At 43.7% G+C, this 18,513-nt stretch overlaps 1 protein-coding gene and 1 pseudogene across 1 annotated transcript in view; one reads left to right on the top strand and one right to left on the bottom strand.

Moving 5' to 3' along the window:
* Positions 1-11,180: 11,180 nt before the first annotated feature.
* Positions 11,181-12,442, top strand: LOC102845577 (annotated as a pseudogene).
* Positions 12,443-15,907: 3,465 nt separating this feature from the next.
* LOC102845165 (chymotrypsinogen B-like) overlaps positions 15,908-18,513 on the bottom strand; it is a 3,154-nt gene continuing 548 nt past the window's right edge. The window contains exons 2-7 of the mRNA XM_006888837.1: positions 17,493-17,596; positions 17,324-17,403; positions 17,081-17,159; positions 16,767-16,947; positions 16,500-16,633; positions 15,908-16,136 (exon numbers count right to left, since the gene is read on the bottom strand). Of these exons, the coding sequence (XP_006888899.1) occupies positions 15,975-16,136; positions 16,500-16,633; positions 16,767-16,947; positions 17,081-17,159; positions 17,324-17,403; positions 17,493-17,596 (740 nt within the window). The 3' untranslated portion in view covers positions 15,908-15,974. The remainder of the gene's footprint in view (positions 16,137-16,499; positions 16,634-16,766; positions 16,948-17,080; positions 17,160-17,323; positions 17,404-17,492; positions 17,597-18,513) is intronic.

The raw sequence follows: 18,513 nt of genomic DNA, 5'->3' as shown, positions 1-18,513 counted from the left end.
ACAGCAACCATGTAGGTATTGATTTGTCTGTTATAACTAGACTTGGAAAACTGCCCAAACTAATTTAGGTCTAAACAGAGCTCAATGCCTAAGATTTCACTTTCATTCTTGAGCTATGACTCATCTTCCTGCTCTTCAAGCTATTAAAGATGACCTGGGTTGTGATGTGATGATTGCTGCAAGAAAGAGCTGTGGAAATGTTGACCTCAACTAATTGAGTGTAAGAAAGAGTGTTATATATTATTATTAAAAGTATAAATATAGATATGACAACAGGATGCAAGTAGGTTTGAGGGTGATGGATGACAGACTAACCTGACAGGATGTCCTGGCTGAGAAGGCTGCAGAAGGCAGACCTAGAAGAGGAAACTCGGGTTATATGGTTCACAGGAAAAGGGCATGGAAAACTGCATACCTGAAAGTCACAGCAAAGCAAAAATGAATAGAACCATGCATGGTGTGGTGCTTTTGAAAATCTAGTGGTGCCCTCTTCTCTGAGAAAGGCTTTATTCTGATTCTTTAAAAATAAGCAATGAGGAGGATATTTCAAGAAAGCAGGAGACCTAGAAACCTTTCCACAAGAGTTTATTCTATTTCTCTATCACAAAACCCAAGCCAGTTGCCATAGCATAGGCTCCAACTCATGGAGCTTCCGTGCATGCTACAAGAAGTAGGACTGCTCTACAACGTTTTCAAGGCTACTATCATTTGAAAGTAGATGTTTCAGCCTTCCTCTCTGAATACCTTTGAAACTTCCACTTTTCTGCCATAATTGATCATCTAATTGCGTCTACCACTCAAGATGCTGTTATTCTCTATAGAAAAGTGCATTCCACAGCATTTCAATATTATCACACTGGGTTTAGCCCTCTGCATATGGGCTTTCTTTTTTTGATATACAGTGTTAAGTTCTGTAACAGTCAGAATTTAACATGGCTGTTGCCATTTTTCTGTGTCTCACAGGTGCAATTCTTTACAATTTTCTATCACGCATTTTTGCAGAAAATATTTGAGTTTTCCTTCTCTAACAGGATTCTGCCTTTCAGAGGTTTTAGCTTTCATGGGTTTTGCTGAACTTTAAGATTGGAACCTCTTTCAATTTGTTGTGGCAATAAACAAAAAGGATCAATGGCGCCCAGGCCTGTATCAAACCCAGAGAAATGGTGTGGTGGTCCTTTTTGCAGCCTTTCATATTGGTTGACAAATTCTGCACCTCTTCTTTAGTGGCAATATTCTATAGCAAGCTGGCATCATGTTTGAACAGGGATTTTCCAAAGGAACACAACAAACATTTAATGTTTCATTTGTTGTAATAACGTGAAATATATATTTCTGTGAAAGGAGTGCTCATATTTTGATTGAATTTACTTGGGAGCAATATATAAGAGATATTTCTTTTCAAATATTTTTCAATAGAATAGGAAAAAATCAATATGTGGTCAATTTCAAAAGGTGGTACGATTTTGAAAAGGTATTTTAAGTTTCCTTGGAACACTCATTACTCAGTTCAGTATAATGATGATAATGGCACGAAGCAAAAGCTAGAATGGAAAAATTTTAAGTTTTATTTAAAAATAATCAACATACTATATGTAAAGGGATCTATCAGGTAATGTTGTTGTTATGTACTGTTAAGTCAGAACCAACTCATAGCTAACCCTCCAACAAGCTGCAGAGGCAATAAATCTTATGGGAGTTGATATCCAAAACTCCCTATAAATTAATGGTACTGTTTAATTATAAAAAAAACAAATAAACAAATAAAAACATCCTCTTGTCTTCAAGCACACCATCTAGGCATGATCAGAAAATAACCTAACTTATTATAACATAAAAAACAAAACCTCTAAGACAAGTCTGGGGAGGGCAGTCTGAGCTCAAGCCACTGTACTAAGGACCAGAAGTACATGCTTGGTTCTTGGATGGCATGTGCGTGTGGGCTGATTTTCTTTTAGTGTGACTGTTTAACCCAAAATACATCCTGTGGCAGCTGGTGGCCTATCATCACATTCCTGTCCTCTTTGTCTAAGTGCTTGTCAACATCCCAGAAATTGTGTTACAGAGCACCTGGCTGAATAATTTCTGTTCCAATGGGCTGAAGTGGAAATTATTCTCTCATCTGTAGCACAAAAGGGATGTATGCACACCATCTTCTCTTCACTGGGTACTGCAGATAGTACCTCTCTGGCTTTGAAGCACTGGAGAACTGACACCCACAACTGAATCTAACATTGTTCTGTCCCTTTTCTGTAAGTGTTGTTCCATTAATGCTGAGGTTAAAATCTTGTCTTTCTTGGCAACTCTGACACCTGGAGCTGTGGAGTGTGTTATGCCCTGTATATGATCCCTGCCTTTAAGGTCGGAAGAAGTGTCTCTAGTTGGACAATTAGAACTGAGTATCATAAATGTTAAGAAGATATCCTCCCTATGATATCTTTACTGAGATAAAAAGAATTACTTCAGTTATTGTTTTACTGTCCTTTCATAGTAATTGCTTATGGGAAGCCAGAGACTCCACACACAAGTCATTTTAAATGTTGTTTAGTAATCTTTTACATATCAAAATTATTATAAACTCATTCTGGTACAAACTGTAAATTATGTTCATTTATTTCTAAAAACCATGGCAAGGATTTTAACACCATTGACTGGTATATGCATTCTTGTGACATGTTACTAAAATATGTTCCTAAAACATACATGTACATTCTGTGAAGAAGAATCAAAGTACTTTGAGACTAAGCTTTCATCCATTTATTTCACTTTCAGATGAAGCCTTCCAGTGGGCTCTCAGTAGCACTGACTTACTGAAGTGCTGCTGCTTGCCAAATGGAATGCTGTCAACTGATTTTCAGCTTCTTTTTTACACCGCAGTTAGGAGGAAAATGCTCTCACTTTCACACTGCATTACAGATGATTTTCTTATCTCCACCTTAAGTAAGATAGCTGAAGTTGCTACTTAATTTGCAGCATCCACTTAACCATTGAGAATGGCATGCAGGCAATTTTTAGCATCAAGGTATGTTGCACAAGTTGCTCTAGTGGAAAGGATTATTCCTCCCTTCCAGAAAAGCTACTGAACAAAATATATTTTCTTTTACAGAACAATGGCTGTGAAAGAAACAGTCATCTTTATGTGCGGTATATCTTTGTGACACAAGGTTGAAATAAATATGGAGTATATGTTTGAGTTGAGGGCTTTTATGAAAAACACAGTCTCTCTACTCCATTCTTTCTCCAGGAATTGAGCTTTTACATAATTCTAATATCAGCAACAGACTCCACCTCCTTCATGGAATCTCTGTTGGCTGATATTCTCACCAGGATATTTTGATGCCCTGTGGGAATTAGAGCTACACTGGAAATATAGACAAAACACCCACTGATACAGAATCAAGTTTTTTATTGCAAAATAAAAAATGAGAATGTGTGAATAAGAATAGGAGTTAGTCCATCTCAGCCTAAGGTATGAGCAAGCTGGACATAGACACAAACTTTAGAACTATCTTCTAGTTAATAAAAGCCATGTCAATTTTAGGTACACATATGTTCCTTTCTAGCAAAGACAATGAAGGAAATAAATACTGCTTCTCAGAGTTTTTAAGTGAAAAATATGAAATGCTAACTAAATTCTTGAGAAATACAGGCTGAAATGGAACTTGAAATCATTTAGATACGTACAGAAACTATTCAAATAATTGCTAGAACTAGAGCTTTTGGATTCATTGGAAGCTTATCTTTATTATTTTAACAAAATATGTGTTCATTTTATATATACAATACAGACAATAAGGAGTCCTAGTGCCATAATAGGCTAAGGGTTGGACTCATGAAAGATGAGCAGATCAAACTAAATTAAAGTTTATACATCAAACCTTTCCAAATTGTAGAAGGTAATATTCATGTATGAATAAGATTTTTAAGGAAGAAATGGCAAATGATTGCAATAAAAGAGGAGAGTTTTGCACACATCTTCTTGATGTATGAAGAATTTTAATAATGTCATCATGATCTGTAACCACCAATTAAGTGTCCTAATCCATGTGATATAACCAAGGGTTCTTAGAATTTTAATTAGTAGAGATCCTGTAGGACAAAATGTAACTGCTCCATAGTTTCTAGAGCTGTACTCTTTATAACAATAGATGTTCGTTTCTCTCTCCCACAGAGAGGTTAGAGGATTCAAGCAATAGACTTTCTGCATAGCAGCTGAGTGCATTAAGCATTGTGCCAGCAAGGCTCCATAATACAACTCTACCCACCATGAACCATGAAGTCTTTTGACTAAAACAAGGAGAATATTATTCCCAATTCCAATGTTTGCTCATGAAAAAAAAACAAACACACAACAAAACAAACAAACAAAAAAACAGTGGCATGTTTCACCTGTTCCTCATGATGTGTAAGAGCACTTTGGTCCCTCACTCAGGCAACAGAGATGATGGAGACGGGCAAAGCTGGACAGACCTATGAGACAACAATTTGTCCTTAACCATGGTCATCTGCCCATTTTACATGACAGCAAGGAGAGCATATTTGACCAGGCAACGTACATGGGATATAAATATGACCTTCTGCAACAGACAGCCCCACTATTTTTGGCCCATAGTAATTAGGTCTCTGAGGATGTAAATCTTTATTAGAGTTGAAAATGCATGCACAGCCTTTTGGCTAGCAATGAAACACGCTGCAGACTATGGCCTTTCTGCAAGTCATCCACAAACATAGCATGATGGCACGCTATCCTCCAAAAAAGAAAGAGATGTCTCTTTCACCCAGAGTGGGCTTAATTTTTTTCATTTTCTCTCAAAATATAACTCAATGGCATACCAAATTTTAAAGCCAAATGCAGCTTAAAATGATGCTCTTTCAGCTAATTTGAACACCACACCATCAGTATAAGTAACCTTAACAACAATTTTGTCTCAGGGTGAAAAGAATTACCATTCCTTTCAGTTATGTCTCAGTTACTAAATATTATTCTTTGTCCATCACTGGCTGTATTGGGTGGTCTTTTTTTATTTTGGGGGTTTTTTTAGAGAATATATGATGATCGAAACAAATGCAGGGGGAAAGTAGAGCTAGGCTACATAAGCCATTGCTTAAGGTTCTGTGATGATAATTAATTATGTCTTCCAAATTATCACTAAATAAATTGTAAGCCTGAATAAATTGTTGTTATGTGCCATAGAGCTGGCTCTCATTCAGTATAACCCTAAGCACAAGAGAATGAAACTTTGCCCAATCCTGCACAATCCCACAATCTCTGTTCTACTTAGTCTCACTGCAGCCTCTGCTTCAATCCACCTCATGCAGAGTCTTTCTCTACTTTCCCAAGTAAGATCTCTTTCTCTAGGTATTAGCCCCTCCTCTGATTAAGTAATGAGCTCCAAACGTACCTATGTTCACACTCAGAAAGCAATGTATATAACTTTAAGAATTATGTTCATGAAATAAATGTAGAGAGGGGGGAAAATGGCAACTTTGTTTGAAATGTCAAACCTAAATGCCAGTGTCATACTGTTTACCTAATATCAATTACATAGCTTTACTAAAATAGAGCCAAAGAATAGAGCCATAAGAAAATCTGAAAAAACAAATTTCATAGTCAGTAAAGTTGGTTTTAATTCACAGTGGCCTTAAGTCAGTTTTCCAAGGTTGTAAAAGGCAATGAGAAGAGAGTGCCCATCTTTGCCACCAGAACATGGAGTGTTCATGGTGGAACCTTGGTTTATGATATGGGCTATGCTGCCCTAGCTCACTCTGTAAAATAAAAATAGGACTCTTTATTTTTCTTTTAATCAGACATACCCAGGATCCCAATTTCTGACAACCTCCTATGTTTCAAGGTAAAACTGCATTCACGAAGTTTTCAAGGCTATGAATTCTGGAAATAGATTGCCAGCTCTTTCTCCCAAACCTTCTTAAGTGGGTTCCAATTCCCAAAATTATAGCTAGTAGTTAAGGGCTTAACCACTGATAAATATCCATATCTAAAAGAGTCCATTGTGAAACTTTCCATTGACAAATCATAGACTAGTCATTCATCACTTTCTTACCTTTTAAAATTAGACCTAGGTATATTTTCAAAAGACTAGGATGAGCTCTACTTACAAGAATCTATTTAGCACTTAACATGTATGTAAGGCTCTTGAAAATCACACACTTGGTGAGCCACCTGCCTATAAAGACTCAGCAGTCCCAAAGTATTAGATGTTTTACACAGTGGCCAGGATTTCTAACAGGGTGGAAATCATTGATAGCATTCATTTGCCTTCTGTGACACCTGCAGACAATGAAGGGGGGGGGGAAATCTAGAGAAATAAGAACCATTTTCAGTACATGAGCATTCAGCTTGTGTCATTGTCAAGGACACTAAAAACTAATATGCTAAAAGATACTCAAGATAAAGTCAGGTTGCCTGCATTCTCCAACTATGTAAACACTGGCATCGTTTTAATAAGATAAAGAACAGTTATCTTGATACAGTAGTTCAAAGTCTGATATGCAACACTTAAAGCCATTAAAGAACAAGAAGATCTAAGTGTGAAAGATGTCATTGTTGAAAACACCAGTTTTATGTCTCAAGGTACTTTATTTTAGTATCCAAACTTATTGATAAAGACAGTCGAGGAAAGTAATCCTATTAATATGAGTGTTTCATTAAGAAACTGTGTTGCAATCCCAAAGGCGTGCTGCTTTAATTCACGAACTCCTCTGTGAGTGAAGAATGGCAATCTCCTCATGTGCAATTAAACTGCCTCTGAAAACCCACTGGAGTGTTAGTTATGGGTAGTTTCTGACTCAATGGTACTCAACAACAAAAATAGAGTTATAAGTAAACAGAAAATATTGTTGTTGCTAGGTGGCATTGTGTCAACTACAACTCCTGGCAATCCTATGAAGAGTAGATTGGTATCTTGCCCTCTCCTGTGTCATCCTGATTATCTCTAATATACTTGAACCTATTGGTAGTGTCACTGTGTCAATCCATCTTATTCAGAATCTCCCTCTCTTTCACTGACCTATGACTTATAAAATATTTTTAATAAAGCAAATTATAAAGCACTATTACAAGAAACAATGAGACCTAACAAAATGGAAAAATATTCTCTGTTCCTATAAAGGAAAACTCAATATAGTGAAAATTACAATCCTATCAAAAGCAATCTTCAGTGAAAACTAACCAACTCCCTGCTAGAACGTGATTGGGTTATAAATAATAATGAATGAAATACTAAAAGTTCCTTGAAGCAAATGATAATGAAAATACAACTTATCAAAACTTCTGGGATATAACTAAGGCAGTCCTCAGGGGGCAGTTCATAGCAACAGGCACAAACATAAAAAAGGAAGAAAGAAGAATCAATGATCTGACTCAACACCTTCAGCAAATAGAAAAAGATTAACAATCTATTCCTACAACCTCTTGAATAAAATAAATTATAAGGACAAGAGCTGAAATCAATGAGATAGATAGAAACAAGAAAAACAATTGAAGCCATCAATACGACCAGGAGTTGATTTTTTTGAAAGGGTCAATAAAATTGACAAACCACTGGCAAATTTAACAAATTTTTTTTAAAAAAAGAAAAGACACAGATAACTTGATTAAGAAATGACAGCACAAACCCCTGTGGAAAGCAGTATGGCGCTTTCTCAAAAAGTTGTAAATAGAGATACCATTTGACCCAGCAATCCCACTACTGGGAATATACCCTGAAGAGACCATAGCTGACATCCAAGCAGATATATGCACACCCATGTTTATTACAGGTTTGTTCACAATAGCAAGGACTTGGAAACAACCTAAGTGCCCATCAACAAACGAATGGCTAGAGAAGCTGTGGTATATTCGCACAATGGAATACTATGCTGCATTAAAAAACAAGGAACTCATGCAATATTATTCAAAATGGTTGACTCTGGAGAACATTATGCTGAGTGAAATATCCCAGTCACAAAAGGACAAATATTACATGGTGCCACTGTTGTAGAATGGGACTGTCCTTGGGGTTGGGGAGAGACTGAGTAAGATGGGTTCAATAATGTATACTGCACTGAAACAGAGGAGGGAGAAAACTGTTTAAAAGAGATATATAACTAGGTATCTCTGTCATCACAGGAGACTAGAGCGAGGGCTACATGGTGGAGGGGACCTGGGGGGAGGGTTTGTAAAACAATGAAAGAATCTTTTCTTTTACTTTTCCATAATTTTTGGACTCATGTACTTATAACTTGTTATTCAAATTTGTGTCTTCTAGGATGCAACACCCCCATGATACATCTTCAAGGATATGAACATGTATGGCCAAGCACAATCAATAAGAGTGCATCTAAATTCCAAAATCAATCTCCATAATAGTCTATGTGTTTCCTACTGCCAAAGGGGCCCTTTAGAGTAGTGAGAGAAGATCTTCACCCTGAAACCCACAGCGTCCCTTTTCAGCAGGAAGTAGCTAAGAGAATATGCCATCCCCTTTTCCTTATGACTCAGGGTGAAGTCTCTCTCAGGGAGGAGTGATAGGGAATGGCAAAGGACACACTGACAAAGAAGATTAATCAGAACTGGCTTTGACAAACACTGTGGCATTTGGACAAGAACAAACTGGGAGGAGGGTAGAGAGAATAGTGCAACAATGAATGAATGGAAACCCAAAATCTCTGTAAATGTTTATGAAAATTAATAAAATATAATTATAGGGGGAAAAAAAGAAATGACAGCACAAGAAAACCATAGGAAATTAAATCAATAATTTCAGAATACTACAAAAAAGCTAAACTCTGATAAATTAAAAAACCTAGAGGACATGGAAAAATTCCTTGAAACACATCCCCTGCCCAGATTGACAAGGACAGATATAGAACACTCGAACAGACACATCACAGGAGAAGAAACTGAAAAGATCATAAAAGGACTTCCCTAAAATAAAACTCCTGGATTAGATGGCTTCACAGCCGAATTCTACCAAACATTCAGAGAGGATTTAGCATCCATTTTACTTCAATTATTTAAAACAATTCAAAAAGAAAGAACACTTCCAGAGTCTTTCTGTGAGGCAAGCATAACCCTAATACAAAAATGAGGAAAACATAATACCAAGAAAGAACACTACAAACCAATATCTTTCATGAATATAGATGCAAAAATCCTTAATAAAATCCTAGCCAAGAGAATCCAAAAGCACATCAAAAAGAATAATTCCTCATAAACAAGTGGGATTCATAACAGGTATGCAGGGATGGTTCAACATAAGAAAAACAATCAATGTAATTCACTATATTAACAAAGTAAATAATAAGAATCTTATGATCTTAGCAATTTACGCAGAAAAGTCTTTTGACAAAATCCAACACTCCTTCCTGATAAAGACACTCAGCAAAACTGGAATAGAAGGGAATTTCCTCAATATGGTGAAAAGTATATATTCAGTACAAAGAGCCAACACCATTCTCAATGGAGAAAAACTATAAACCATTTTCTTTGCAAACAGGGACCAGACAAAGATGCCCACTTTCACCACTTCTTTTAGCTATTGTATTGGAAGTGCTTGTTAGGGCAATACAACAACAGAAGAAAATAAAAAGACATTCAGATCAGCAAAGAGATGGTTAAATTGTCGCTATATACAGATGATACGTTAGTATACAGAGAAAACCCCAAAGACTTAACAAAACAAAACAAAAATCTTGCTGGAGTTGATAGGCCAATTTAGTAGCATGACAAGGATATAAGATCAATATAAAAAAATCAATAGGAATTCTCTACAGTAACAAAGAGAACTCAGAAAAGGAAATCAAGAAAGCAATACCATTTACAATAGCCAACCACAAATTGACAAATTGAGATACTTGTGAGTGAACCTAATTAGAGGTACAAAAGATACAGACAGATATATATAAAACTACAGAACATTTCTGCAAGGCACAATAAAAGAACAAAAGAAATGGGAAAATGTGCCCTGTTCATGGATAAGACTCAATATAAGAGCAGTCTACATGTTTAATGCAATCCCATCTACTTACCAAGTTCATTTTTCAAGGAGATTTCAAGGGAAATGATAAAATTTTTTGGAGAGGCAAGAGACCTCAAATAAGCAAAACACTTCTGAGAAAAATGAAGTGGGACGTATAGCACTCTCTGATCTCAAAACCTACTACACAGCTGTAGTAACCAAAACAGTATGGTATGGGTAAAATGACAGGTACATAGACCAATGGAACACAACTGAGAACCCAGAAATATATGCAGCTGTATATGGTCAACTGATATTCAACAAGGAAATCAAAGCTATTAAATGTTGAGGTTATAACCTCTTCAACAAATGGTGCTGGCAAAACTGGACTTCCATATGCAGAAAGCTGAAACAGGATTCATATCTCACACCATACACAAAAATCAACCCAAAGTGGATCAGAGACATGGGAGTAAAGCCCAAAACCATAACCTTCATAAGAGTCAAACTGGGATCAAGCTTAGAAGTGAAATTCCAAGGTCTAAAGAGACTGCCAAATACACCCAGAAATGCACAATCTGAAGAGGATAAATTGATGCATGAGACATTCTAAAGATTAAATCCATGTGTGCATTAAAAACCTTTTCCAAAAGGGTGGAAAGAAAACCTACAGACTGGAAACAAACATTTGGCAATATCATCTCAGGCAAGAGTCTTATAACAAATGTTTACAGAATATTCCTGGGCCTCCATAGGAAAAAGAATGAGCAAAAGACATGGAAAGAATTTTCACAAAGGAAGATATTTGAATTGCAAACAGAAACGTGAACAAATGCTCCAAATCACTGTCAATAAGAGAGATGCAAATCAAAACCACAATGATATACCATCTCACTCCAGTAACAGTGGCAAAGTTTAACAGGGCAGCAAGTAATAAATGTTGGAGAGGATGTGGTGAGAAAAGAACTTTTTTTTTTTTTTTTTTTGAGAAAAGAGCTCTTATACATTGTTGGTGGGATTGTAAAATGGTACAACCATTCTGGAAGACAGTTTGGAGCTTCCTCAAAAAGCTGAACATGGCGGTCGCCCGCCGCAGCCGCCCTTCCCCCACCTCAGCAGCGAGTGGGCGACAGGACCCCTGTCCACTCTGGGCTTTGCTGGCCCTCGCGGTGACCCGACGTGGCCCTGAGCCGGGAGTGGAGGCTGCGCACCTCCAGCTCTGCCATCATAAGTCTCTGCTTTTGCATAAAAGCTTGTAGGAGATGAATAAATATCAGGGGTCGGTATCCTTCACGGATGTGACTGTGGACTTCACTCAGCAAGAATGGGAACAGCTGGACCCCTCTCAGCGGATCCTGTATTTGGATGTGATGCTGGAGAACTACAGCAACCTGCTTTCAGTGGAAGTGTGGAAGGCGGATGGCCCGGTGGACAGGGAGCCAGGAATCCCCGACAGGCAGACCAGGCAGTATCTAACCCTTAAAAACCAAACCCCGCTGGAGGACAGAGGTAATGTCTTTGAAAAGGCCTTGAACCTGGGCACAGACTTTGTTTCTCTAAGACAAGTCCCCTATAAATACGACTTCTATGAGAAAACACTGCAGTGCAGTGCAGACTTACTGAGCAGTAACGGCAGCTATGCGGCCAAGAAAGCAGAGGAGTGCAGTGGACTTGGGAGAGCGCTCCTGTACCTGAAGCAGGAGATAGCCCGGCCCGGCCTGCACTACCCGGAGTACAGTAAGGGCGGGAAGGCCCTCAGCCCCAAAGAAGCCGTTTTTAAGCATCAGAAAATGAAAAGCCTGGTTCAGCCTTTCATTTGTAATTACTGTGATAAGACCTTCTCCTTTAAATCCCTCCTCGTCCGTCACAAGAGAATCCACACCGGGGAGAAGCCCTAGGACTGCGACGTCTGCAAGAAAACCTTCTCCCACAAGGCGAACCTCATCAAGCACCAGCGCATCCACACCGGGGAGAAGCCCTTCGAGTGCCCCGAGTGCGGCAAAGCGTTCACGCACCAGTCCAACCTCATCGTGCACCAGCGGGCGCACATGGAGAAGAAGCCCTACGGCTGCGGCGACTGCGGCAAGACCTTCGCCCAGAAGTTCGAGCTCACCACCCACCAGAGGATCCACACCGGCGAGCGGCCCTACCAGTGCACCGAGTGCGGCAAGACCTTCTTCAAGAAGTCCAACCTCATCATCCACCAGAAGATCCACACGGGCGAGAAGCGCTACGAGTGCGGCAAGTGCGGCAAATCCTTCATCCAGAACTCGCAGCTCATCATCCACACGAGGACTCACACGGGCGAGAAGCCCTATGAGTGCCCCGAGTGTGGCAAGACGTTCAGCCAGAGGTCTACCCTCAGGCTGCACCTGCGCATCCACACGGGCGAGAAGCCCTACGAGTGCCCCGAGTGTGGGAAGGCCTTCAGCCGGAAGTCCCGCCTCAGCGTCCACCAGCGGGTGCACACGGGGGACAGACCCTGAGACCGCAGCCCCTTTGCAGAGGGGACCCTGCCTGGACAGTGCTGCAATGTGGAAGAAACCGTGGAGAGGAACATGGGAAGTCATGCTGAGATGCAGGTGGTCATCTCAGAAACACGTACAAAGGGGGATCCCACAAGGCTGGTGTCACACAGGATTGGCGGTGATGCACAGGTGAAGAGTGCATCCGGACAGAGTCGATTGTACAGACACCCTCGGCGGTGGAGCTGAGTGCTGAAAGCGTGAAGGACCCCCCCCCCCCCAGGCAGCAGTACCGAGGAGGTACCGGCCGCCCACGTGTTTATGGTGAAGTGATGCCACAAACACAGCTTGTGTGTTGCAGGCTGTGCGTGTCAGTGTAACACAGTCACTGGGCGTTTGAATTCCTTGTCCTGTACGATAATTAGGGATCTCTGGTGGCCTCGTGTTAAGCTGTGCTGTAATTCCAAACATGCATTTCAAATCCACCAGATGTTCCACGGGAGAAGGATGGGTAGTCTCCTTCCGTGTGATTTACTGCTTCTAAAAACCCGCTGGAGGGCCTATGGGTCGGTTCCGACTCGACGGCATACAACAGTAATATGGTAATTCGGATACACTGAACTGAGTTTTCTTTCAAAACTTCAGCGGGTTTTCAGTACCTTTACAACCCAGGATGTTTTCTAGATGACCTACAGGATGAGTGTAACATGCCTCGTTCCTCCTGCAAGCCTGTACCTGAGTGGCCTCTTTGATGGTGCTGGAGCTTTAACCCATTTCTAGGGGTTTGCTAGACTTCCTAGAAGAACTATTTGCATAAATAAGCAAGTAGGAGACAAGTTAGAGGAGATGTAGAGGGTGAAAGGAGACAGCGGAGAGACTGCCCCTGCGGGCCTTTGCTGTTCACAGTGGGCTGTCTCCCTCCAGGTACATGCGTGTCCCACGTTATGGGGCCCAGGAACCGCTGCCTTTTACTTGACCTTTGCCTTGTTTCTTAAGAATTGTTTTGCAGAACTTTTCAGGTGCTTCTGTGGTTCACAAAAGTCAGCTACATCGCAGAGGCTTGAGGGGGATAGTTGACTTCATTTTGCATGATCCTCAAGCAGTATCTGTTCTGTTGCTGCTTTAAATTCTCACTTCAGCAGTGAAGTTGTTGAGTGTTCTGTTGTGTGAAAGGCATATCCATTTCCTTGAATTTCGTTTCCCTTTGGGACCTGAGTTAGGCTGTCAGAACTTCACCAAACCAGAGCAAATAATAATAAAATTAATCACCTTATTCTTTATTTATATACTTATGTCTGGGACTCAAAGATACGCCGTTTTAGGCGTGGTTGCAGAATCGCAGCTCCAGACTTTTCCAATCAGTCGGAATCAAGTGTTAGAAGTGAAAATGGCGGCCGACAGACAGGCAGACAGGCTCGCTCTTTCTCGTTATTTTAAGGGTGTGGTTTGACTGTGCAGATAGCCTCTTGCTTGCAAATGATATTCTTCGCAGCTGTGTCATTAAGAATTTGTGCATAACTCGGACCAAGTACAAGTCTTCCTGAGCGTCAGGGTTAGGAAAACGTTTTCGGTCGGTGGAGCGTGTTACTTGGTGGTGGTTTGAACCCACCAACTGCTCCTCAAGAGAAGGATGGACAGTCTTCTCCATAAGGATGTACAGCCTCAAAATCCCAGCCCCGACGGAGGGTCGCCCTGAGCGGGGACAAGCTCAGGAGTAGTTTAGGTTCATGTAAGAAAAGGCTCGGAGACTATCAGGGATTTAAAAGCAGCACATTGAGCCGTTTAGAGTGGGGACAAGTTAGTGTAACGTCGCAAGGTTGGTAGAATTGGCGCGAGCTGCACCAGGCACTGCCTGTACGGGGATGTGAGTGACTCTCTTGAGAACGTCAGAACGTAAATGTTTGATTTTAAATTCAGTTTTCACCTTCATTTCTCAAGGCAAGGTCATGAGGCAAATAGTTCAGAGTGGTGCACCGCTGTTGAAAATGTAACTTGGGATGACTCCTTGTTAGACATCTCAGCTCTGTCTTTTAACATTCAGATCCTGCATGGTTTTTAACCCAGGAGTCTCATTTCTGGGCACTGATCCCTGATGTGCAGGTTTCTCAGAGTCCCTGTTTACGGACGTATGCCACTTGAATGGTGCTGTGGCCACACAGGCCGAAAGGTCAGAACAGCTGTGGTAGATGGTGGGGGAGGGGTCCAAAGGCTCAGAGAGCTTGGTGGGCTGCCCGACACTGCGCCCAGCCCGTGACGGCCCTAGGAGATGTGCCAGCGCCATAAGCAATGTTCTGGTCAGAGGGCACCAGTGCCCTGAGAAGTTCAGGCCAGGGCGGGTGGCAGATGCTGCCTCAGCACTGGACCTCAGAGGGTTCACACCCCAGAGTCGGCTGTCACACCCATCAGTTTTATCCTTTGTGCTCAAGTCACTGCCACACAGGGACAAAGTAAACAAGAGGGTGGTCAGCAGGCTGGTCTCAAAATTCCGATCCTTTAAGCCAGGCTGCATCTGGAACTCAGATTGGAGAGAGGCCAAGGTTCAAAATAGTGATTTCCTCAGCCCTCACCCCCTGGGGCCAGTGGCTACTTCATCAGGGGAGAGGGGACACCCAGCCCTGTCAAGGATGAGTTCTCATTTTTAAATGCTGATTACATGTTGAAATGATATTTTGGATATACTGGGTTAAATAAAATATATTCATTTCTTTTTACTTAATATGTAAGGTTACTCAATTTTAAATGACAGTCTGACTCATTGTATTTCATTTGACCACCACTGGGTTTTAACATCCTCAGACCCCTGCCGTCCTCTCCCTCCGGCTGGCGTGGAGCTGCCCCATGGCGTTTCCAAGCCTGTAGATCTTCCAGGTGCAGCCCGACTTAGCTTTCTGCTGAAGAGAGCAGCTAGTGGCTCCATCTGCTGACCAGTCAACAGCCTAGTGCTGACCCACTGCATCATCTTGCAATGCTCATATTGAGCACCAGGTGGCAACCTTACCCGGACCTGCCCCTCTTAATGGCCGGGACACCTGGTAGAGGTTAGGGCAGGAGGCAAGTCTTAGTAGGTGTTTTTGCAGCTTATTCTGCTAAGAGCTCAACTTGGCTTAGTGGTAAGGAGTTGTGCTGCCAACCTAGAGGCTTGTGGTTCTACTCCACCAGCCTCTCTCTCAGGCAGTTTCCTACCTTGTATGTTTAGAGCTCTGGAGGTGCTGCTTAGCACCAAAGGTGGTTCGAATCCACCAGCTGTCCATCTTCCAGGAGATGGACAGGCTCCTCCTCAACATACCTCACCACTGAGTCCCTGGAGGTTTGAATTCAGCAGGGGCACACACGCTTCTATTTCTAGTTTCTTCATATTTTCTAGTTTGCCCATACTGGTATGGAGGAACTTAGACCATAACTGCGCCGCCGCCCCCCCCCCCCGTATGGGACAGCCACCTCCCAACACCATGTCCTAAGAGCTGCCCAGAGATAACACACAACAGTAGCGCTCCTGTACAAATGCATTTATTGGGGGTTCTGGGGAACGGGTTTGTGTCACTGCACCCACAGCTCAGTTGGCAGCCAGGATCTCCTGGACCCAGGGCATGAGGGCGGTGACGCGGGCATACACGGCGGGTGTGGAGGTGGAGCAGACGCCGCTGCCCCAGGACACGATGCCCACCAGTGTCCAGGCACCGTCCTTCTGGCAGACCAGGGGGCCGCCGGAGTCACCCTGTGGGGAGAGAGCATGTCACACGGGGAAGTCCTGCCCCAGGACTGCAGGACACCCTGACTTGGGGTCCAGAAGGGAACGGGGGTGCAGAGAGATGACCTGCCTGGGCACAGAAGTCCAGCTCTGCATCAACTAGACCATGGTGGGGCCTGACCCCCCTCAGCCGGATCAGGTTGGGCAGCTGGGAGGAAATGCCCACTGAACCCTCATCCATGCCTGGCCCAGGGCACCCTCCCTCATTCTAGGGCAGCTGTCATTAATCTTGGCTGTTTGGGGGAGGGGTGGGGGAAGGGGACACCCAGGCCTCTAAGGAAGAGGCTCTGCCCCCAGGATTGAGGGGGCTGGACCGCGGGGTTGGGGTACCATGCAGGAGGAGACGCCGCTGGCGCCTGCGCAGACCATCACGTCGGTGATCTTGGTACCCCAGTACTTCTTGCAGTCGGCGTTGGACAGCAGGGGCAGGGTGGCCTGCTGCAGCTTCTCAGGGGTCTTGAGGGCTGAGGAGCGAGGACAGGGTCAGGGCCCATCACTCCAGTGGAGCAGTGACCGCTGCCCTCCCCCATGCTCCTCTCAGCTCCTAGGGTTCCCTGTGGACCCTGGCAGGGAAGGGGGCGTGGGGGCCACGCTCACCATTGTACTTGGTCTTGCCCCAGCCGGTGGTGGCGCAGATGGAGCCGGCGGGGAAGTCGTCCTCGGCGCTGGGCAGGCACACGGCGGACACGGTCTCGGAGAAGCGGGCGGGCGTGGCCAGCTTGAGCAGGGTGATGTCGTTGCGCACAGTGAGCATGCTGAATTTGGGGTTCTTGAACACCTGTGGGGAGGGTCCACTTAGGGTCAGGGTTGCAGGGATGACGACCACCTTCCTTGTGGCCCCTCTAGGGAAGACAAACCCACATCCCCAGCCCAAGGCTGCCCACCCCAGCCAGCCAGAGGGCGGGGCCTACCTTTGCAATCTTCAGCACCTGGATGTCCTCTGCATCTGAGCCCTGGTCAAACTCCCCAGCCACCACCAGGTCGGAGGTCCTGGACAGAACGGGGGAGTTGATAGCCAGCAATGCAGAGTTCTGTGCCCCCACCACCTATGAGCTGGAAGCAGAGCTGTGCACCTCCCTCTCCCCTGACCCCACTGGACAGCGTCCCCCCACCCAGGGAGCTGGAAGCAGAGCTGCACCCCCACCAGGTCTTACTTGACACCGCAGTGGGCAGCAGTGACCACCCAGTTCTCGCTGATGAGGGAGCCTCCGCAGAAGTGGAAGCCGGTGCTGTCCTGGGGAGGCAGGCGAGTGAGTCAGTGACCCCTCCCTGGACAGCATGCCCAGGCCAGTCACCACCACAAGGTGCCCTCCACAGCCTCACCTGCAGGGACACCTGCCAGGGCCAGGAGCCGGGGACAGCGTCCTCGCCATTGACAATCCTGGACAGGCCACTCAGCACAGGGTGGATGGCGGGGACTCCACAGCCTGCAGAGGGGAGCGCAAGGACAGATCACTAGGTGGGCTGTCCACACCACAGGACCGCTGTCCACACCACAGGACCACTGCATAGCTCAGCTCCTCCTGCACAGGCCCACTTCATTCGGAAATTCAGGAACTGTTCATTGCACAAGATCTTCATTTCCCAGTTATTTAATAAAAAACTTTTATTCCATATCATAAAAGTACACTGGAGACTAAATATTGCCCTGTCAGAATCAACTCGTGACTGACCCTCCAGCAGGTTTTCAGAGGCAGTAAACGGCACGGAAACCTGCCTGCCTGCCCCCTGAGCAGCTGGAGGATTTGAACTGTGTCTTTGGATTGGCGCACAACTCCTTATCCGCTAGGCCACTTGGCATGTCCGCGATGTGTCTGCAGCAGGTCAGTCCAGACCACGTAACCGCTCAGAGCTTACATGGGGCTTTACAGTTTGGCCAATGAACAGGTCACTCATGGCCACTGTGGGTCTCACCTTTCCTGGAAGCTGTGAGGGCACCATTAGCACCTACACAATCCTCTTTTACAACAGAAAAAACAAGCAGAGCTAGTAGCGTCTGAGGAGGATGAGCTGGGTTCGCTTATTGACATAAATTGGAAGCTGACTGGAAGGACATGGTAAAACTATCTTGGAAGATATTATCTCCAGAAATGGCGCGGCTGGCTTAAGAATTTATATTATTTACCATCAAGCCAGAAGTGAATCAGACCCTCCAGCAGGTTTTCAGAGGCTGTAAGTCCCATGGAGCACCTGATGGGTTCGAACCATGTGCCTTTGGCCTGGCAGTGCAGCTCTTTACCACTAAGCCATCAGAGCTCCCTTACGAACTTATAAGCATGTACTAAATTTTTTTTTCTGAAACCCGCACAGGAGCGATGCCGGCTGGTTCAGAAGAGGCTTCGCC

The sequence above is a fragment of the Elephantulus edwardii genome, unplaced genomic scaffold, assembly GCF_000299155.1.
Source record: "Elephantulus edwardii isolate Elephantulus edwardi_28Jun2011 unplaced genomic scaffold, EleEdw1.0 scaffold00072, whole genome shotgun sequence".
Classification (NCBI taxonomy): domain Eukaryota; kingdom Metazoa; phylum Chordata; class Mammalia; order Macroscelidea; family Macroscelididae; genus Elephantulus; species Elephantulus edwardii.
This window is presented reverse-complemented; position numbering and strand designations above follow the sequence as displayed.